This window comes from Pteropus alecto, unplaced genomic scaffold (genome assembly GCF_000325575.1).
Source record: "Pteropus alecto unplaced genomic scaffold, ASM32557v1 scaffold12, whole genome shotgun sequence".
Lineage (NCBI taxonomy): Eukaryota > Metazoa > Chordata > Mammalia > Chiroptera > Pteropodidae > Pteropus > Pteropus alecto.
This window is the reverse complement of record NW_006432669.1, coordinates 9700589-9725198: the sequence shown is the minus strand read 5'-3', so window position 1 is coordinate 9725198 and position 24610 is coordinate 9700589. Positions and strand designations below refer to the sequence as shown.

The following is a 24610-nucleotide window of genomic DNA, read 5'->3' as shown; positions in this document are numbered from 1 at the left end:
ACATGATGCAAGCTGTGCTACATCAGATTTTCTTAGAAGCTAAATGATACTGAGACTAGAAGTTGTATAAGCCATACTACGTTAATAACAGGGCTTAAAAGACAAGACTCCTGAACTTCTATTGATAAGGTTCCCAGAGTAAACACTTTCTTGGAATCTATTAAACTTTTATTCTTTTAGTGACCTTTTAATTCTTTTAACCTTTTTGCTTAAGCATTGTTGTAAAATTAATAACACATGCACATAGGCACAAATGTGTGTGTGTGTGTGTGTGTAAGTCATATGTTATTGGTGGAGGAATTGAAAAATAACTATATTCAGGTCAGCTAAAAAACATGGAGGTAAATGACTATAGAGTGTAATCATATGTCATGAAGCTAAGGGGCATATAAGACTTTATATTCTTTCATGCATTGACAATACTTTCTATGAGAAAGGGAAAAGGAACTGGAGAGTTTCTTCTGCTAACATAGATAAAGATAAATTATTAAGATCTTAATTGTTCCAGAAAACATTATACTTATTTATACATTATTTAAATGAGAATATTTTTATATACTCAATTTTATGAAAGTTGCCTAAAATAACAAGAAATACAAAACTGTACAGATAAATAAGACAATATACTCTAATTAGAATACCTGTAAATTACCAAAACTAAATTGTTAAGAGCTATAAGAATATACTGACCACACAATGAACCTATGTAACTGTTCACAATTTGGTGTCCATAGCTTAGCCCTACATTTATGCCTGCGGAGTAGCCATAGCGTATGGTACGGAGGCCTTTACTCAGCCTAAATTTAAATTCTAGTTCTGCCTCTTACTGGCTCTGTATTCTTAGGGAAGTAACAATTCTCTACATTTCAATTTCCTCATCCATTGAGGAAAAATAATAGATATTACCTCACAGAGTTTACGAAAATTAAAGTTTCTGAATGTAAAACACTTAAAACAATTTTAAGTATACAGTAAGAGGTTAATAAATGTTAGCTGTTAATTATTTGGTGTGAACAGAAGCTAAAATATACATTGTTTATGGCTAACACTTTTTATGTCTCAATAATTTAAAAATCCATACTTCCCCCAGTTTTTATAATATCCAATCATGAGTAAAAGCATATGAAATACTAAATATTTATCTTTTATAAACTAATGTACCATGCAAGTTATATACCTAGTATTTGTTTTGGAAATATTCGATTTAGTGACTTATTTAATTGCATAAATTACATTTAAAGTAACCTTAATAAATCACAAGAGTAAAACAAATAAATTTCAGATGAAATAGATAGTGTTCAATGATATTTTACTAATTTTAACAAATGTATTATGATAGAACTATTTGGCTCATTCAAAATTTAGGGTAAGACTGGAATGTATTTTGTTAAAATAAAATTTTAAAATAAAAGCTGTGGGGTCTGTAGTATTAAATAAAATTGATTGTTGTTTCTTTTAGGCTCAGTAACTACACTTTTTCTAAAAGGTAGATCTTTTCTTAGGTTACCTGAGAACTGATCATGCGCTGAGATGAACGAGCAATGTTGGCAGGCAGACCAAAGAAACTAGGTTTGTCATCCTCTGGAAGTTTCTCAATGACAGCACGATAATCCTAAATATAAAGAAGTAAAAAACAGTGTTTCAAAAAAGACTGAACTTACAACAATTAAAATCAGAGAGAGTGAATATTGTGAAGTATTAAATTATTAGTTATTAATATGTTACATTTTCTAGGTAAACCTCACTTTTAGACTGTATGTTATCTATGAGAAATATTGTCATTACTACTTCTTCATTCTTAAATTACTTGATATTATATTTTCTTATCCTAGCTTTCCACATTCAAAGGGACTCTGAATTGATTAAAACAAATATATTTGAGTGGCTATGCCCACTATGTATAAGATATGAAAGCCCTGAAATTTTTCTTCTTGTAACCTACCAGAGTGCAGTTCTGCTTTTATCAAGATAAATATTCCAGCAATCCTTTTTTTTTTTAAATTTATAGAAACCCCAGAAACCTATACATAAACACTCTGGTATGTAGGCACTGCTTTGTAAATTGCTTTATCATAAATTCCTTTATCTTCAATTTCCTGATGAGATGTGATGAAATGCACTGATAATCCTATCATCCCAAGAATTACTGTAAGCATTGCAAAGACACCATTTACTAGCATGCATTTGAACAGTTATTCACTCAGGACTCTAAATGAGCAACTAAGTGTAGACCAAGAGGATTTATTCATTTTGGTCCAAAGATTAAAATTGTTTTATTTTCATGTATTCAATGTATAAAAATTCATTGCATGGCACGTTTATGATGTACACTTTTTGTATGAATTTTATCTTTCAGTTTAAACCTCAAATGAGATTGAAGACTATTCAGGGTACACTTCCTGAAATATATGTAATATAATAAATAACTATATGCTATATCTGCTCATTCACTCTAAGGTTCTCCCACTAGAAACTGAACTTCGTAGATGATGCATCACGAGATCCACAATGTCTGGAACAGGGCTGTCATTGAGCAAATGTTATTTAATGAATGAAAGACACTAAAAAACAAAAAAGATGGGATAACTAGTAACATAATAGATAAGATATGAGTAATATATTCAATATTGAAACAAAGAAAGGAATTTTCTTGAAAAATATTTGAATGAGAAAAAAAGCACAATATTGTTGTTCTATATAATAATATAGAACTATATAATTGTATATATGTATCTTTGTAATTCATGAAGAAATGTATAATTATAATACTCTAATAAAAACATTTGGGCATTTATACAAATATAGATTTGTGGGGTTTGTGGTAAAATAAACTAGAATTTAAATATTTGGGCTATATTTAGTACTATTTTCTGGAAAAGATGACTGCATTCTAGGAGATTTTTATAAGATAACTCAGTAAAAACTACAGCTAGCCAAAATAAATACATAAACAAAAACATTGCTATGAAAGCCAGATAAAGTGACTCCCTCTTATATATTTAGAAATGCTTTAAACTTATAAGTCAGAAAGTGAAAATAAACAATTGTTAAATATATTTGATTTCTTTCATATTATTGAATATAACAGAGCACTCTTACACCTACTAGGAAGTAGCACATTCTCCCATTCCAAATCTTCACAGCAGTCTTACATTTAAAAAATTTTGAAAATCTTGAAAATCCCTTCGAGATTTACCTACACACTCTATCCTATTATCATCAATCTTCAACGAGTATCCAAAAGTGTACGGGACATCTAATGAGGTTAGAGAATCAGGATGCATACTGACATAACAAATAATAATCCCTATTTGTCAATGACAATTACTGGTGCATTTGAAAAGAAACAATATATATTTAAGAATGTAAGAAATGATTCAAGTACACTTGTTCCTTGATTTACACAGATTGTCTATTCCATGTGTTTTACATGGAAGAAAACTGTAAAAAGAGTCCACCAATATGGAAAAAAAAATACTAAAAGAACAGGCCAATATAAATCATACGACTATTTCACATATTTTTACAAAAAATGCTAATGAAGATTCAGAAAAAAACAAAATAAATTTTACTCACCGTCAGTGTCTGTACTATAATCTAAAGCAGTTGACCTGTTCTTTTTAATTGGTACAAAATCACTATCTTCATCACTCAAAATATTTAGAAGTACTACTTCAGTTTCATTATTTATGTTTATGTTTTTGGATGATCTTTTCCAACCTTATCTTTTGCTAAACTTTCATAAATTCTTTGATATTCACTGCAACATTTTTTAAAAATTTTTTCGAAATTTTAAGGCTCATTGGATGTTTGGATCAATATCTAGAATTGCAGTTTCCTGTTCTGTGGCCAATTGAAGAGCTTTGTAAATATTTTCTGCAGTGAATGAACCTGGTTCAAGGTCACTGCCATATCCAATATTCATTGACAGGATTCAGATATTAAATGAATTAATTCATTATCAGTTAATTTGTAATCAAACAGTTATTTGTTAATATTATCTACATTCAAATTGTCAAAGCCTTCTTCTTGAAATTTATTTAATAAATTAATAATGCCAGTTAATCCTTCTTCTGTTGTTGGAACCATATTCACTGGTACAACCACTGCTGGCCATATTGATTTCCAGCAAGCATTGAAAGTTGATGGCTTTATATCACTCAAAGCTAAAGCAATATTCTTAATACGACTTAAAACTGTGTATTTATTCAAGGTTTCTGTAACTGTGATTATCTTAAAGTTTATTAAAAATATCATTGAAATTCTCTTTAATATAATTAATCTTAAAGGTGGAAATAATGACTTGATCTAAAGGTTAGAACAAAGAAGTTGTATTTGGTGGCAAATATACAATTTTCACATTTGGATGTTCTAAATTGTGTGGATGACCAGGTGCCTTATCTTAAAGTATTTTAAATGGTGGACATTTTCCTTCATATAATTTTCAGCTTCTACAGGAAAACATTTATAAAACCAATCCCAAAAAACATCAGTAGTCAACCATGCATTTTTATTTGCCATCTAATGAATGGAAAGATCATTAATAATTGTGTTAGTATTAATTCTTTGTACATTGCTGATTTAATATTTGTTTTTTAGAAAGAGTAATCGCCAATATTGGAAATGAAAAAGAAAGAACTGCATAAAATAAGACCATGTAAATGGAAACCACATATAAAAAGTCCACATAAATGGCAAAGATGAGTATATATACCACATATAAAAATACATTAAAAAATACCATGCAAATTGAGGGACAGGTAGGTGTATTTATCTGGTAATAGGTTGAAATGATTAATTTTACCTACCAAAATGCTGCAAGATTTTGGTAGAGATAAGGAAAATGGGAAAATGCTCTTCTTGTTCATTTGGTTTAATACATCAATTACTGAAGAATTAAAAAACTGTTTCAGATATGATTGAAGAACTCTAAGGTCAAAATAGTTATCTATACGTCCTCCATAAATAGCATTCTCAAGTAAACCATGTACAAATTCCCATTGTATATCTTTGGTACCTATAATTAAAAAAATACTTTTATTAGTTTCATTTCTAAGATATTAGAAATATTCTGTAAAATATTCTATAATATTCTAATTTATAAACTAAATTTCTAGCTCATGATATTTATAGGATAACACTATATTTAATTCAGCTAAATCATTTCTTAAAATACTTATTAATAATATAATGCCCGTTAACAAATGTTTATTAATATTAATAATTAATATTAACAATCATGCAATGGCTAATATTTATTGAGATTATTTAATCAAGTAAAATTTCCCAAATCTTTTACATGTATAAACTCACTTAAGCCTTATAACAAACATAGAATTATTAACAGTATCCAATTATACAGATGGAGAAATTGAGGCATAGGGAAGTTGAGTCACCAAAATCAGAAAGTCACACAATCCCACAGATTTGAACTGAAATGAGGTACTCTGAAACCAGAGTCATATTCTTATCTGCCACACAATACTCCCTCCTTAAATAGGAAATTCCTTAGAAGAATATATTCAAAATGCAATTTTATACAATGAACTCAGTTCATAAAATAATCTAATAGGGAAACTCAAACAACTTCATGCATTACAGTCTTCTTAATGTTATGAATTTTAGTCAACTGTCCATTTTCTATTCTAACAGGAAAGTAATATTAATGTAGGGAGGAGGCAAGAGAATTAAAAATGTTAATCAATCCACATTCAGAGACTGCAATGTGCTGATCAGCCATGCAGCCAGGCCAGGAGGACACCTTCAGAACAAAGGAAGGTTTCTACTGAGATTGCTAACAGCCTAGTCTCCACATCTGTGAAGGAGAAACTGGAACCAAGAGTAATTCCCTATGTATTGCTAAAACCAGAGGGAATCTATGGATTAATGGCTAGGAACTGCCAGCAGGCCTTTCACTCTGCATATTCTTACCTTTTCACTCTATATATTCTTTCCCTTCCTCATTGTAAGTCTATACTAAAAGGAAATGGGTTAATAAAGTCTTTTAAACAATAACTCACAGGGACTAAAGAATGATATATAAACTGAATTCCCTGAATACTCAGGGTCCCTCTGAGTGCCTCTACTCTGTCTCTCACTGTCCCTCTCCTTCTGCCTCTGAGAGACTGCACGCTGTCTGTGGAGAGTTACTCCTTTTCTAGTAAACTTTCCTTTTGGCTCTAACTTTGGTGTGTGTGTTGAATTCTTTCTTCACTCTCTGCCAAAGGACCCTCTTCTTCTTCTCAGCGCAGGGCTTGGTCTTCCGTCACTTGGGGAAATTTACCCTGTCCTGCATCAATATAATATTAAAAACTAGATAGGACTGTTCTATAATTCATTTTGCAACAGAGACATCCTCTTAATCACAGTTCAGTGGTAATGTTAAACTCTTAAGAATTATATTTCACGGTCTTCAGTAAATATGGGAAACAATTATATTTAAACTAGCCAGTTAACATCACTGCTAGCATTACTAGTTTAGTTTTATTTCATTACTAAAAAATTCAGAAGATTGAGGGCAGTGGTACCATAGCCTTAGGGCACAAGTGATTTAGGCTGCCTCCTGCAGAACAAGGGCACCTATAGGGTCGAGAACTAATTAAAGTTGTTTCTTGTCTAAATCTTACTATCAACAGTGACTAAGTAGCTATAACAAAAGACTTTACCAGGATTCTTCAATTTTCTAGTCCTTCTTTGATGTTTAGTAAATAATACACTAATGATGTGTATGTAATTCATTCACAAGTAGGTCAGCAGAGCATAGAGAAACATCAATGTACCTTTCAACTTATAAAATACAAGCAGCCATTATGGGAAATATTTTATAGAACTTTTATAAGAAAATCTTATTTTTCTTCTTATACCCATTGTTCTCAAGACAAGTTTTATTTTGTTTGAGATAAAGGAAAATGAACAGAACATAAATTATAACATAGCAATAGTAATAACAATCAACAATTATTGATACTAAATGCACTACTATTATCTTATTTTACAGATCAGGAAACTCAGGCTTAAAGGTTAAGAAACTTGTTTCAGGTTTCACAGCTACATAATCTCTATACCAACTGCCTTCTATAATTAGAACGTTTTCTCTTCTCTACCTATGTGGAGGTCTCTGAAAATCAGGAAATTTTTATAATCATAAGATTATATGGTTAGATTTTTACCAAGAGATTCAATATTATTTTAAAGCATTTACTTCTTATTCATAAAAATTCAATGGTGTGATATATGTAAATATCAAATGATGCTCGTAATTCCACTGCAACTTTGAAATACAATGACAAATCATTCAAACTCTGTGCCTTGGTTTTCTAATCTTAAAAGGGCACTAATAATATCTGCCTCATAGTGGTATTAAAAAAAATAAATATTCAAAAACATTTTGTAAAATTACACTATTTCTATGTAATATTAGTATATATCCTCCAAAAAATTCTTTGTCGAATTAAGAACAACAGCTCATGGAAATCAGGAAAGTGATTACCCTTGGCATACAATGGGGGAATTTTGAGTTATGTGTGGAAAGGAATAGGGGAAAGGAATAGGGGAAGTACTTCTGGAATGTCGGTGATACCCTACGGATTTGGGGCTAGTTACATAGGTTCTATTTATAAAAATTTATTGAATTTCACATTTATGCATATTTTTCTGATGTATGATTCAAAAAAATTTTAAATAATCAAACAAAATAATTTGGAAAACTATTTGGCATTAACTAATAGCTATTGCTTGAAGAAGCTGAAAGAACTAAACAGAACTATGATGTGATCTGGACATGAAAGAAACAAATTGTCAAAGCACTAGATGTCTAACGATGAGAAAAAGAAAAGAATCCGTGGTGATTCATAGGCTTTGAACTTAAACAACTTACATGAATGGTGGTGCCATTTACTGAAATGGGGAAGACTCGGGGAACAGGGGTTTGGCAGGGCAGCAGAGTGAGAGAGGGAAGGGAATCAAGAGTTCCATTTAGGATATTTTTAAGCTTGAGATTCCTATCAACATGTTCTCTTCTCTAACCCATCATTGCTCTAAACTCTAGTATCCCCTTGCTTTGGCCTTGCACAATAAAGTTCGGGGACTGTTCCTGCCTTCAGGACGCAGAGAGAGGTGGCTTCAGGAGGTCAGATTACGTGGTCTTGTTTGCTGCCTTATTTCAATCTACTATTTGTACCTCGATTCCTGATTCTCACTTAATCATATCATTATGATTCTACAGATCCTTGTTGCCAGCCTTAGTCTACAAGCCTCCTGAATTTTAACAGTTCCTTGAAAGAGAACTGAATTCAGTTGAAGTCTGAAACTTCTGAAGCCCATAAAGTACAGACAAGGTATTTCTAGCTTTTTGCTTCCTAAGAACTCTAGATCAATGTGAAATCTTATGGGTTATATCAAAAACAATGATTACAATACAAACTCTCAGAGATCACAAGAATGGTAGTCAGGACATAAACCACAAAATAAAAAGCAAATAGCAAATCTTATAAAAGGAAGTTAAGTCACTTTTTAAGTCACTGAAAAAAACCGTATTGTTAGTAAGACCTCAAAAATTTTTTCGTTAACACCAGAGAGAAAAATTTTCATCATTAGAACTTACCATCAAAGAGCCTGTCAATAACATTGTACCCAGCTCGAAGATCTGATAAAGAAAACTCATAAAATTTGGTCCAACCCTATCAAAACAAATTTTAAAAATATTAAAGAACTTATAAGCAATGTTTGAAGACATCTATGTATGCATCATTGGCCTTACAGTTTTAAAACCAATGTTCAATACATGCTAAAAAAAAGACGATAAAATAAATGTAATAAAAATAAACAATAAATCTATAGTAACAGTAATTTTTTAGCAGAGATTTATTTACTTCCGCGGAATGCAAAGGACTTTATAATACCATAAAAGTTTTTATCTTTGAAAAATATGGTGATACAGCCAAATTGGCATAGTAAAGTTTGAGTCTACATATTTTGTAAACATTAAGATAGGTCCTATAATTTTGTCCTTCAGAATTGTGCATTTTTTCCACAAACGTGAAAACAAAAATATTACGAAAAAATTTAAGGCTCAAAGGCATATAGCATTATTTTCTGTACCTTTGACTCACAAAGCATTCATACTGAAACTAAATAAAATCTAAACCTATAGCTAATAGCTACAAGGCTCATATAAAAAGAACATTCATAGAGATCTATATTTTATAGAGGATATATGAAACAATTAAAAATAATTTCTATAGTGCTTCCATTAACTGTAACTAATCAGTTTTATGCAATAAAAATATTTATTAAATGCATATTATATGTCAAGCTCTGGGAATAAAAGAATGAACCAAAACATAAATATTCCCTGCCCTGATGTCACTTCAGTCAAATGTGGGGGGAAGGGAAGAGTATAATGGATACCATCAATCACTCAAATATACATACAACTTCAAACTGTAGTATGTGTGATGGAAATAAACATACTTGGTATATATAAGAAAGAAATCTAACCTAATCTAAGAAGTAAGAGAAAGTCACCCTGGTGGGGTGGGATACAACAGATAGAAAAGACAAAAATAGATAGTTAGGACAATAAAATTAAAGAATTTTTGAACTAGATTGTAATGAAAGGTTAAGATTTTTTTTTAAAGTTTTAAGAATGACTTCTAAGCTTATGGATTATTCAAATTGATGATGGTGTCATTCACTGAAAAGTGGAACACTGAAAGAATACAATATTTGGAAAGGAATATCATGAGATCATTGAACAAAGTGTTCAACAAAAATTCACTGGGTGCCTGCCATATACCAAGCACTGTTTTAGTCAGTGACAATACAGCAATGAACAATAGACAAAATTTGTGCTCTTGAGAAACTCAATTACTATGTTGTAGTACTTGGATCAAGAATATGTGGGATTTTCATGTGGGATGTTTAAGGCATCCAACTGGATAGGTCAAAATAATAATTGGATATATAAGGCTACAGCTTACAGAATTAGTATGAGTTGGATATATAAATTTGGAGATCACTAGCATTTGGATAATTATTTATTTTAAATAATATTATAGATAATGTGAAAATAAGAGATTTAAACTTCACTCACTAAGTTATACTATACCTAAGAATTAAAGGTCTGTAAGGGAGATATAAGGGATTTGATATAACCCATCAACAGTAAAAGTTCCTATAATATTTTGAATAAGTTTTCTACAAACTCAAAGTGAAATCTTATTAATAATATTTCTTATATCACTCTATAAGACTATTTGTGAAATGTTTAAAAATTTTTAAATAATTTAGATTAATTAATATTTATAAAACTCTAAAATTAGAGACTATTGCTATCAATATTACTTAATACAGCAATTTCTAACAGAAATACTAATTCTAAAATGCTAAGAACTATACTCTGTATCCCAAAGTTACTGATAAACTATTGAATAATTAACAATTTTTAAAATTATGATACAAAATCTTTGAAAAGTAATTTGTTATTTGTGGCATATTTTTTGAGTGAGAGGTTCTCTATACAGCCAATCAAATCCTATTTAGCCCAGTTGAAAATCCAGGCATTGAGTTAAGTGCCCTTACAAAGATGAATGAGATGAGGCCTGTTATCAAGTGCTCACAATCTAGTTAAAAATAACAAGATGTCAAAGAATAACAAATATGAAACAAAACTGAAATTACATAAAATACAGTATTAGAAGTACAATATATGTGTGTAAAATAGAGAAAGTTAATTCTGCAACCAAATATAGCACTATAATGAAAAATAGCAAAAAATAATCTTTTACTAACATGAGAAATAAAAACTGAGCTGAATTAGTAATGGATCTTTACTTCTGTAAGTTAACATTTAAGAAAAAGAAAGCAAAATCAAATGAAGAAAAGAGGGAAAACAGAGAGGTTGTAGAAGTATATACATCCTTATGACGTGGTTGCTAGCAATTAATGGTATTCTCTATTTTATCTGCTTTTACCTTCACATTAATGGTTTTCATAAAAGCAAAGTTAGAGTGTTTTAAAAAGTGACATTTTCAAGTATTTTTTGGTGTGTTAAAGTGAATTGCTGTATTCTCTATGCATAGCATTTTGGTAATATTTGTGAATTTTTTTAAATACACATACTCTTGACCCAAACAATCTATATTTAGAAATTGGCCACAAGGAATAAATGCTAAATGAGGCAAGTATAGGAAAGTATTTTGTCATAGCAAACATTGAAAAAAATATATATGCCCACCTAATACAAAACTCCTTAAAATATGTATATTGATAAAATAAAAATATATATGCCCACCTAATACAAAACTCCTTAAAATATGTATATTGATATAATAAAATATGTATATTGATATAATCAATATACATATAATATCAATATGTATATTGATATAATAAAATATGTATATTGATATAATCAATATACATATAATATCAATATGTATATTGATATAATAAAATATGTATATTGATATAAATACTTTTGCAATGATTTATTTTTCAATTACGGTTAACAATATTCTATTATATTAGTTTCAAAATTAGATATTAAATGGCTACTGATATTTAATAATCTCTAAAATGCATTAGTTATTAAAACAAGGTACAGAGCCGTATTTGTAACATGTTGTCATTTGAGTCAAAAAGAACATATATGTGTATATAAATACATAAAATATGTTTGTATATTTATATAATATCTCTGAAGGAAACCTAAAAAATGAAGTTGATGCCCTGGGAATAGATACTGGATGGCAGGAGAATAGAAGGAAAGGATACTAAATTTTAATTGCAAACCTTTTCATAGTTTTTTAATTTATACTATATGCATATGCATGATTTAACAAAAAATCAAATCTAATTTTATTTTTAAAATATAATTTTTCTTCTCAATAAAGGTGCATCACCATCACTATTCATGTGTTCATCAGAATTAACTGATCTATTAGTCTAAGGACAGATGTCAGAAAAATTAGGGACACAGGCTATAGAGGAAGCGGGGCCTGGTCATTTCCAAGCTCTATAGCTTTTTAGGTGTGATTCCTTTAGCAAGTTAATTGCCCTTCGGATCCACTGTCCTATTTTGTAAAATAAAATAATAAGCATACCCTCCCCACAAGTGTATGTAAATTATATGAAACAACACACTGCTGTTATTATTTACTATTTCATGAGTTTAACGATTATTTATTGGCAGGCTATAGCCAGACACTGTGTTAAGCACTTCTAAACATACATTATTTCATTTAATCCTCATAACAAAGATAAACATGATTATTATTTCCATTCTTCAGCTGAGAAAACTGTTGCTTATTGGGATTAAAGTAATTTACCAAGGTCGCAAAACTAGGAAATTCTACAGTCAGGACTCAACCCAAATCCGTAATTCCATAACCTATGCTCTTATCTTGACATGTAACTGAAATAGAGAGAGAAGCAGGCAAGTAGACAGGGCTGTTTGAAGAGAGATTATCTCAACAAAAGTAGACAAAGTTGAAAAAACAGAATGGGAAAATTTTAAAGATAAAAGAATGATACAATTGATGGCTAAGGCATTTGGCAAGAACGGAGCACTGGTACCAGCTGGGACTGCCACAGCAATAGAAGAACGTGGTCTATTGCTTGTGATAACAATAACAGCTAGGGCCTATAGTGGTGAGAAAGAGCTTGATGAATTCAAAGAGCATAAAGAAGTCTAGAACAAGTGGGAACACGGGCCTGAGAGGAAGTTGAAGAGACAGGCAAATCTTTCCTTGTGGACCATGGTAAGAAATTTGCATATTTTTTCCCAAATACAATAGAAAGCCATTAGATAGGTTTTAAAAAGAGCAATGAAATAATCAAATTTACATATTAGAAAAATAGTTCAGGCTGCTAAATGGAAAAAGCAAGAAGAATTGGAAGGCTATTTCAGAAAGTAGTATAGGGGAGAGATGATGAGGCTTAGAAAAAAATGGTGAAAAAAAAGTGTACAACTTTGAATTATGTTTTGGAAGTAGAATCAACAAGACTTGATAATAAATTGGGTAGAGAAGCAAGAAAAAACCATTAAGAACAACTCTTAGCTTTCTAGTTTGAAGAGTCAATGGATAGCAATGCCTTTTACTGAGAGGGACATATTTAATGAAAAATAGGTATAGGGAATTCAGTAGTTGAACTTTGACATACCTATGAGATATAGAACGGCAAAAATGAGGCCTAATAATCACTTAGGGCTTATGATGGTTCACACATTGTTCTATAAATTTTAATTCAAAGCAATGTGAACTAGATAACTATATAGAGTCCAAAAGATTAACATAAAAGATTGAATTAGAGATATAGAATTTAGGAATCATGAGCCAAATTATGAAGTAATCCTAGCTATTTCTACTGAATTATAAAAATATTCTAATATATTAAAATATGTACAACGTAGACTGATCTTACATACCTGTGGAATATAATTTCTTCTTTCTTGACATGCAGCATGAAACCATGCAAAACTGAAAAGAGCATGAGCTCGATGTATATTATCTTTTTTGCTAATTTGCTCAGGAGTCCAAGATTCGTAAGTCCGCATTAAATTTTTCTTCAGACCTGGAGGTGACTAAATAAAAAATTTAAAAGGTGTGATAATGTATAAAATCTTAAAAATAAAATAAATTTAACACTTTTGAGAACATATTTTAATGAAGAAAATTTTACACCATTACCAAGTTGACTTAAATTATTTTGTTATCACGTTACTTCAATATGAACGACTATAAAATTAGTTTTAAACCTAACAGTTCATCTCAATTATAAATCCAAAATAATTTTTCAAATTAAAAAAGCCTGTAACCCAACAATATTCAAGATAACCAAATAAGTTTTATCTAATCATTGAGGTATTTTACTGAACTATAAATTTTAGTTTGTTTTTGAAATAAAAAGAATAAATAATTCAAGTCAGTACTTTAAGAACGTCTGCTACAAAGAATAGTCATTCCCTTTGCAATCCTTTTCATTCTGCTTTTTTTTCTTAAATGAAAAGAACTTGTTTAAAAGTAAAAGAAAAATAGCATTGATTTACTAAGTACATACAAAAATTACACTTTTAAAATGTTTTGTTATGAAATATTTACAAAAAATTTTCATAGAATAAGTCAAATTTTCTGAGCACTATTCAATAAAACATGACATTAATATAACACTCATCAATCACTTAGAGTTTTGTAAAAGGCACTATGCTAAAGATTATGCAAAATGAATAAATCATATACAATTACAGAGAAAATTATAAACAAATACAGACTATTTGAAAAGTAAAATGAAAATACTGTCAAATTATGAGATAAAGCTAAAGATATACTCAACTACAAATTCACAGACTTAAAATAATTTCAATATTAATGAAAGTAAATATAAACCAATTAAACATTCAACATATGAAATCAGTAGGAACAAAAGGAAATATAAATCTAAGGAAAACATTAAGAAGAAAAAAATAAAGAAAAAAAGCAGGAAATTCAGTGAATAGAAAAAACTTAAGAAAAAGTAAATAAGTATGACATTGGTCATTTGAAATAAATTTTTAAAAACATTCTCATAACTAATCAAAAATAAGAATAATAATAGAATGGCGATTTAACAATTTTTAAGGATACTATCTAATTGTAAGAATTTTAAGTGTGTACATATATACATATATAGTAATAATTTTGAACATAATGAACTACGCTATTTCCTAGGATAGTTAAAATTATCTACATTAAGATAGGAAATAGCAAAAAATTTCACCAATAATTTAAATGAAACTGAAAATCTCCATGAAAATGTAAATGACCTCCTAAAAAGGGCCCTGGCAAAAGTTGCACTTTAAATTAAAATATTTAAGGAACAATTCTCATGATATATAAACTCTTCTTTCTTGAAATATTTATTGTGTTCTTCCTATATTCCAAGTATATGATAAGAAAAAAAAGTTTAAAAAAAAGCAAAAAAAAAAAAAAGCCACTGCTCTTATGGCTCATACAACCCAATTCAAGAAATGAGTTTAGCAAGCAGAATGTACTACGAGAGTGGCTGGAGAATATTCTGTAAAGGTTCTTTCTTACTAGTCATTGTAATGGCATCCATTCAAATAACATATTTCCAAATATTAAAACATCTTTGCATTCTCCTTATCCCTTTTCTTCCTTAAATGAGATAACACCATCAGATGAAAAAGAACAGAGTGCTGATTTAAGAGGTACTTATAAACAAATAAGACATTTTTCTTAAGAAAAAATATATATAACAGAGAAGTTTCTACAAATTAAGAGAAAATGTAAGCAGAACCCCTTTTCACCAGGATTAAAAAGTTTTAATTCAGTTTATTATTTTATTTATGACTTTGACCAGTGATATGATATCATTATAAACACGTAGTTTTGTTTATATCAGGTTTGGAGAGGATCTGCCCAGCATTACCTTTAGAAAGATGAACAGATGATGGATGAGAGGAAAAAAAGAAGAAAACATATACTAAAAATCTAACATAGCTACGTCAGAAAACAAATGTTATGAAAACTAGATATCCATGTGCAAAAGAATGAAGTTGGACCCTTACCTTATACCACGTACAAAAATTAATTCAAAATAAATTAAAAATCTAAATGGTTAAGACCTGAAACTAGAAAATTCCTAGAAGAAAACATAGGGAAAAATCATTGGATTTGGCAATGATTTTTGGATATGAGATCAAAAGCACAGGCAACAAAAGCAAAAGCAGACAAATGGGACTACAGCAAACTTAAAAACATCTATGCAGCAAAGGAAACCATCAACACAGGAGAAATAGGAGAAAATATTTGTAAACTATATATCTGATAAGGAACTCCTATAATTCAACTCTCAACTCCAGAATATATAAGGAACTCCCACAACTCAATAATAACAAAAATAATCCTATTAAAAATTGTGCAAATGACTTGAATAGACATTATTCCAAAGAAAATATATAAATGGTCAATAAGCATATAAAAAGATGTTCAACATCAGCAATTATAAAGGAAATGTAAATGAAAACCACAGTGAGATATCACCTCACATCATTAGAATGGCCACTACTAAAGAAGAAAAAAAAAAAAAAAACAGAAAATAAGTATTGTCAAGGATGCAGAGAAAATGTGTGCTGTTCTTGGGAATGTATAATAGCGTACTGTAATGGAAAACAGTCCTAAAGAATTAAAATTAGAATTCCTGTATGATCCCTCAATCCCACATCTGAGTAGATATCCAAAAAACATTCAAAATAAGATTGAAAAGAGATATTTGTTCACCCATGTCCATTGCAGCATTATTCACAATAGCCAAGAGTTAGAAGACCCAAATGTCCATGGATAGATGAATGGATAAAGCATACTATACATATACAATGGGATATTATGCAGTCTTTAAAAAGGAAATCTTTTTAAAAGGAAATGCTACAATATATATGAATCTTGAGGTCATTATGCCATGTAAAACAAGCCAATCACAAAAAGACAAATAATGCATGATTCCACTCATATTAGGTATCTAAAGTAGTCAGCCTCATAGAAACAAAGTAAAATGGTGGTTGCCAGGGTTGAGAGGGAAATGGCAAGCTGCTTTTCAATGGATACAGTCTCAGTTTTGCAAGATGAAAAAATTACTAGAGATTCGTTGCACAAGATAGATAGTTAACACCACTATGATATATACCAGGGACCCCCAAACACTGGCCCCCCGACCGATATCTGACCAATACTGGTCTGTGGCCTGTTAGAAATTGGGCTACACAGCAGGAGGTGAGCAACAGGCAAGCCAGCACAGCTTCATCTGTATTTGCAAATACATCACTGCCTCAGCTTCACTTCAGATCATCAGGCATTAGATTTTTCACAGGAGCACTGGCCCCTGGTGCCAAAACGGTTGGGGACTGCTGCATACACTTAAAAATGGTTGAGAAGGGTAAAGGGGATCAAATATATGGTGATGGAAGGAGATTTGACTTTCAGTAGTAAACAAACAATACAATATACAGATGTATTATTGAATTGTACACTTGAAATTTATATGATTAATCAATGCCACCCCAATAAATTTAATTTAAAAAATGGTTGAGATGGTAAATTCGATGATGTTATATGTCTTTTATTATGATAAAAACAAAATAATATAAAATAAAATTTGAAAGCATTTAAGTGCATTTTTATAAATACCATCTTATGTTATTATTTATCTATATTATACCTCATCTAAATGTAAAAGGAAGTTTTGCATAATAGATGGTTATTTACAGAGCTTTGGAAGGCATGCAAAGATTAATGCATTTATACAATTAGTGATTCAAGTTTTAAATTTTCTTACCTCATATGTTATCTTCAAACTTGACTGTAATAAAATAGGAGTAAAGTTGGGATGAACTTCTGCAGTAAGCCAAAGACGAAAGGTATCTTTAGGTTGAAGAGTATTTAATTCCTTGTTGATAAATACAAAAACAACAAAAATCTACTTAAGTACCCACTCAAATTTCCATTTTATAATTATTACTAAGTAACTTTTCTTCCTAAATTCTTTTTGTGACTTGATATATTTCTTAATGTTCTGATTATATTTATTTTTAATAGTCATCTTCTCTATTACTTGCTTAGTGTAACAGATAAGAATTTGGACCTGAAGCTAGGCCAACAGGGTAGAACTTCAAATTCTGCCACTTATTTGCTATGTGACCTTGGGTTCTATGACTTACACCATCACTAAGCAAGGATAACAATAGTACCCTATCTCATCGTATTGTGTAAAACACTTAAAATAGTACCTGATACATAGTAAGTACAAAATAAGTGTTAGCTGCAATTGCTATAACTAAACTACCAGTCATCATCAGGCCTTCTGGTTCTCATTGCTTCAATTCACGCTTCCACAGGAGTTATACAGTGATATCAACTCTTTTATTGACAATTTTTAGTATATCCTATTGCCTATGATATAAACTGAAAACTTCACCATCTAAATTCACCTGTTCATAATGTATGCTTTAGTTACTTATTCAAACTGTTACTTAGTCTCTGTCTTTAATCATCGTATTATTTTGCCTGTTATTCTCTTTATAACCTGATAAATTCTCATTTATTTGTCTAAATATAATTTAAATATCATATCTTACGGGAATATCTTCTCCAACTCTTCACTACCACAATCCCAAGCAGAATTAATAACTGATGACATTTTTAAATTCTCTTCTGTAGTATTAATCACACTACATATTAATTATAAATGTTGTCTATCTCTTCTAAACTAAATTCCTAGAGAACAGGTACAAATTTTATATGTAACCAGCACCTACCATAGTTCCTGGCTTTTTTCTGTACTCAGCAAGTGTTTTTAGAATGAATGAATATTGATAAGAAATACTGATAGCTCTAAAAAAATATTGATAGCTCTAAAAGAGAGAGAAATCTAAAAATTATTTCCACAAATATGTTGTCTGATACTAAGATTCATTATTAATATATGAAATGTAGATGAACCAAAAATGGCAAAAGAATTGACCATAAAACATCATGCTTGCTTAAAATCATGTTATAAAATATATCTATACCTAATAATATTTTTAAATGTAAATGTAAAATATTAATGTAAAGTTCTATAATGTCGAAATGTAAAGTTTAAAAAAATGTAAAAGAAACAATACACCTGTGATATAACTGGATTTAAAATAAATTTGTAAATTCATATCCAAACAATTCATCCAAACTTCCCAAAAGAAAAGCAAACATTTTTAAAATTTTTTAAATTTTTGTAATATAATCTACCCTATATGCTTTAAAAGTTCTAATTAAGACTTGCTTTTAAAGTAATAACTGCAATTATATTTTCTATAAATCAACAGCTATCAATATACTGTTTGAAAAAGAAAGCAAGATTCAAGTATTCAGAACTATTCTTTATATGTTTTAAAACATGATTCATCAGATGTGAATTTTACATTTTTACACATTAGTGATTTTTACAGAAGACTGTAGTATAATGAATATTTGAATATTCACATACACTTCAGCCTAAAATCTGTATCTTCTTGACTATAAGAATCATCACGGTCCATCAATTCATTTATTCAATCATTAACTCAATCATCAAAGATTTATTAATTAACTTTTGTGTAAGGTGCTATAGCTGTCAACTTATTAGGAATGCACAAATTTTCAACACTTCACAACTAGGCTAGGGCTTCCCTCAATCTACTCTATTCTGTTTGGTTCTATTCTAAATAATACTTCTGTCAGATTAAATTAATTCATTACTAATTCCCCTGACTCTCTATGTCCTAGGACAAAAATTCTAAGCCCTTCTGCATGATTCTCAGGGGATTCCAAAATCTACACATCTAACTCTATTGCCCCATATCACACTTGCCCTTATAGTATATTCAAGGACATCCTCATTCCTTGTACTGGCATGAACCTCTCCACCACTATGTCTCTACTTGTGCTGCTGAAATTAACCATGATATTCTTCCCCACTCCCAATACTTTGCTAAATCACGTAGAACTTTCAAGGAACATTTTGTCTTCAGAGTTATCTCTAACTACCAGAGACCAGATTCACCTTTTTTAAATAAACACTGGACTTAAATCTAGGTTTGCATTTAAAACCTACCCAGCAATTTGTTCTGTCTTAAGGTTGTTTTTGCCCTGGGGGCCATTGAGTTAAATTAATTGCATCAGTTTATATCCTAGCTTCCTTATAACCTAGAAAGTTCTACAGTTCCTTCTGATTCCTCTATATCTTTTTTTTCCATACAGGTAGATCAGAACAAGAACAAAATGTTATAAATAGATTTTCTATTTTCTATTTATAACATCTTTTAAAGTATTTCCCTATTTTTCTTCTGAATAAAATTCTCTAAGCCTCCCTTCAATTCTCATTAATAGTTTCCTGGCTTACCTTACATGCTTTTAAAAGAGAGACTTTTATGGACTTTCTAAAAAATCCATTTTGGTCTGTACAAATGTACATATTAAGGAAAAAATACTTAACAGATTTTAAATGATTTCTCATCAAATACTATTTTTAAAAATAAACATCATAAATAATTCATGACATTTTTTAATACTGATGTTCCTTGGAGATTACTAAATTGAGTATATTAGTATTATCTGCATCACATTTATCTGACTCTACCTTTTCCAGAACTGGAAGCCAAGACACCACAAGATGTAAGTTCTTCAAACAGAGCCAGTCTCCATTGTGCGCACATTCTTTTAGCATTTGAACTGCTAAATCAGCTTGACCTTGACCCATGGCAACCTGCAAAAAAAAAAAAAAAAACTAAACTAAAATAACAAATCTGATAACATGTTGTAATATGTAATCAGGTTCCCAATTTTTAATAAGAACTATCAGACTATATTTTTCTATTTATTAAAAATATATTATCATTACAGGTTTGCAAGTTATAGAACAGTATAAAGAATTATTGAAGTCTTTTGTTCCTCATCCTACTATTTCCTGTAATTCTTACCCTCTCAAACACAGACCTTTAAAAAAATGTTTTTTATAACTATAGTCTTGAATACTTTGAAATTTACTTTTAATTTCTCCAACACTGCACATATTTGGCTCTCAAGCTACTGGTCTATTTAACTGTGTTATTCCCGGCTCGTTATTATCTAGCAATCCTAACATGTCGGTGAGCCTCAAGATTCTATACTCAGCCTTCTGCTCCTCTACTGCTTCTCAGAGAGAGGAGGCAGAGAGGAGGGAGAGGAAGAGTGAGAGTGGAGGGGGGGAGAGAGACAGACAGACAGACAGAGACAGAAAGAGCGAAAGAAAGAAGTAGGGGGAGAGAGAGAGAGAGAGAAGAAATGAATGAAGAGAGAGAGGGAATGAGAATCCTGATCTCACTGGAATTCCATTCCAATTTTTCCAATCTCTATAGCCCATCTGCACTTATAATACTCATATAGTAGAATAGGCCACTTTATGCAACAGAAAACTTCTAAGGATTAAAAGTATCCAAGTAGAAGTTGAAAGCCTAGATACTATATTCAGTACATGAGATCTATTTAAATGCTTGGACTAGGCGACTACGCAACCTGCAGATTCTATAAAAGTTTTAGCAAAAGTTTTAGCAAAGAATCTAAAATGGCTACATGCTGCTTACCATATCAAGTCTAAACTCGAATGTTTAAGGCCAATTTATATAATACTTGTATATCAATACAGCTATATCTGTGTACATATGTATATAACTTTTAAGCATATATACATTGAGAATCTTGGCTCAAATTTTTTATTGGGTACATGGTCAAAATAATTTGAAGAGTACTATTATAGATTACCGCTAACGATAAGGATTTTTTTTTTCATAATAAATATAAGATACTATTTCATTGTTTTTTAGTTGACTTTTACAAGTATTGATTTTATTTTTCAGTTAGACTATAAAGTCTTTGAGAGTGGGAACCATGTCTAACTCATTGTATAGTAAAGCATACAATAAAATAAGTAATAAATACTCATATATTGATTAAAATTTTTTTTTCAAGGTCTAACCTGGCACTAAGCAAATAGGAAGGATGAAACAAATATTGGTTGAATTGTTTCAGTGCACATATTAGTTTTCCATTTATTAAAATACAAAAATAAAATGAAGGAATGTATATCATAATCAGAGTGAAAGAAAGGATAAATATTTTGCTGAACTGAAATAGTAGCTAAAAACAAGCAACTCAAAAGTTTCCATAAGACATAAATTGTGTGAAACTAGCTTAAAAGTAAAAGTTCATGAAACCCTAGAATAAGATATTTACTATAAGAAAAGTTTTAAAGCACAACATGAAAATGTCAAGAAGATAGCCACTCTCCAAAAAACCCACATCAGTTTCTTGAATTAAAAATTAACTTTTCATTAAGAATATATTATTATCCTTAGCAAATATATTTGGCATGGCAACAAAATTTTAAATGACAGAATTATAAATAAATGTCCATATTTAAAGATTTTACTATATTAAAAAATTTTGCAAATTCAGTATCTAAAATTCCAGAAGTTTAAACAGTCAAATCTACTGTGAATGCAAATGGTCTTATCCTTCTGCTAAGAACACTGCTAACAGATACAACCTGTAGAAAGGGGCCTCCCTTCCTTAAGACACCTTACTGATAGCTGAATATTGTCCTAATGAATATATTAATATATAACTAGGACTGAATGAAATTCCCTAGAGTTAGACTGTGCAAAACCTGCACAACTCAGCCCAATTCTCTGCTATTTTGCTATCTTCTGTTTATGTTCCTCATTACATTCTTACTTTTCATTTTTGGTTCTTGTGAAGTATTTACTTTTTAAATAATTAACTATTTTCTCAACAAAAAAGGTTTATTCACTTGTCAAAAATTGAGGGTAAATTAATCTTCAAACTTGCATGCAAACTGAATTGAAAAAAGGAGGTAATCTGAACAAAACCAAAGCTCTTAAATTTACCTCAGGAAAAAAATGGCATTATATTAAATTTTCCTCAAAACATTTATGTATTTCTTTCCTTTCAGTTTTTGCAAGTAAATATTATGGATTGATTGTAAAAGCATCCAAGCAAAAATTTTTTAATTATTTTTAAAATATAAGCAAATATATTCATGCTATAATAGCAGTCTTATTACTGCTATGACGAATTACCGCAATTTACAGCCTTAAAACTGTAGAAATTTATTATCTTTCCAGACTTCTGGAGGTTAGAAGTCCCACTCATCTAAAATTGATGTATTTGGTTTGATAATAAAGGTAGTACTCAAGGGCTGTGCTCCTTCTGGAGGCCCTAAGAGAGAATCCTTCCTTTGCCTTTTCCAGTTTCCAGAAGTCACCTACATTTCTTTGCTCATGGGCCCTTCCTCCATCGTCAAAGCCAGCAGCATAACATCTTCTCATCTCTCTGATCTCTGCTTCTGTCATCACATCTTCTTTCACTCAACCTCTTCTGTCTCCCTCTTATAAGGACCCTTGTGATTATATTGGGCCCACCTGATAATCCAGGATAACCTCCCCAAGATTAACTTAATCACATGTACAAAGTTCCTAATACCATGTAAGGTAAAATCACAGGTTCTGAGGATCAGGACGTGGACACTTTTGGGGGACATTATTTGGCTTACTACAACAAAAAAATCTGTTTCACTAATAGGATCAAGTATGGCAAAAAGAGCAATAGCTGTAGTATCAGAGTAGTTATGTACTGACCTGGTGATAACATTCTCCACTTCTTTCAGCATTAGCAAGTTCTTGAAGTTCCTGAGAAGGATCGGCACCCGGAGAAATAATTATCAAGATGGGTTCGATTTCTAGTGTCTCTTTGTACAAACGTTTGAGATTTAAAGGGAGTGGAGACAACTCTTTCAGTCCTAAAGATATATTAAAGAAATTAAAAATAAAAAGCGAATAAGAAAAAAGTCTATTAAAACTAATGACATAATATATAATAGAGAATAACTAGGTGAAATGTTTGTTTTAATCCATTGGTTATTTTAGGGCAAAATGGAATACCATAAAAATAGCTTCCACCTATTTAGCACCTATTCTATGCTAAGCATTATACCAGGTAGTTTATTTTATGGTCGTTTATTTTGAGGAAACTCTCAAAGGAATCAAATATTTTGCCAAAAGCCACCCAGCTGCTAACTGCTAACTATATTCATCACAATTCATCTGTGCTTTTTTTTTTAACTCTGAAGCTCTTCATAAACTAGAAAGTCCTATTAAAGATAAGAAATTATAATACCATGATTATATTTAAATCTCTTCTGCTAAACTTTGAATGTTTCCACAATTAATGTACTTTGTAAAAGCCAAGCTAAAGAAGACCCACTTTGATTAATAACCAAAAATATACTTGTTTGAATTGAGCTAAAAAGAAGAGTATGACATAAGAGTAAAAAAACCCACAAAAACAAAAAACAACAAAAAAACAGATCAGTAGAATATAACAGAATGACTATAAAGGTAAGTAGGGCTTCCCTATATCCTCAAAAGTAGAAATGAATAGACAATAGTGCACCTCAGGAATTCTAAAATAGTATGAAGAAGAAATTCTTAACTTCTGTAGCAAACACTTTTAGGTATGAATTCAATGCCACTAAGATGGGCCAAAAAGGCATTTCTAGATGACCATCCTGAAAAAAAATTTCATACCTGAACCACTACCTTCTATTCTTCACAAAAGCAACCCATAAGGATAAGTAATTTTCAAAGGCAGAAATATTCCTGATATAAGGCGAGATTTACCGCAATGACCACTTAAAATTGGTGAATTACTTCCAAAGGCATATCATATAAATTTTATTTTTAACTAAATTTAAATTGCCCACAATCATCCTGTTTTAAGACATAATAGAAAAGAATTCTCATGTACTTGTGGCAATGTAATAAAAAATATTTTCATTCATTCAAACATTCATTTATTTATGCATAAACTCAATAAATTGTAAGCCAAGTAAATGCACTGTCTGATAAAATGTATTAAAAGTCTTAAAAATGTGCATGGTCTTTGACTAAGTAATTTAAATTATAATAATTAATTTAAGAAATAATTTAGGATATGAATGAAGAAGCATGTACGAGGACTTTCAATGTAGTTGTTGATATTAGTTA

The 24610-nt window shown here is 30.3% G+C and overlaps 1 protein-coding gene across 2 annotated transcripts in view; it reads right to left on the bottom strand.

Moving 5' to 3' along the window:
* Positions 1-24610, bottom strand: part of DYNC2H1 (dynein cytoplasmic 2 heavy chain 1) — a 258081-nt gene that overhangs the window by 77282 nt on the left and 156189 nt on the right. For both annotated transcript variants that reach the window (XM_025043743.1, XM_006907520.3), the window contains exons 76-82: positions 23204-23364; positions 20149-20274; positions 17332-17442; positions 13430-13585; positions 8603-8678; positions 4809-5017; positions 1508-1612 (exon numbers count right to left, since the gene is read on the bottom strand). In XM_025043743.1, coding sequence (XP_024899511.1) covers positions 1508-1612; positions 4809-5017; positions 8603-8678; positions 13430-13585; positions 17332-17442; positions 20149-20274; positions 23204-23364 — 944 coding nt within the window. The remainder of the gene's footprint in view (positions 1-1507; positions 1613-4808; positions 5018-8602; positions 8679-13429; positions 13586-17331; positions 17443-20148; positions 20275-23203; positions 23365-24610) is intronic.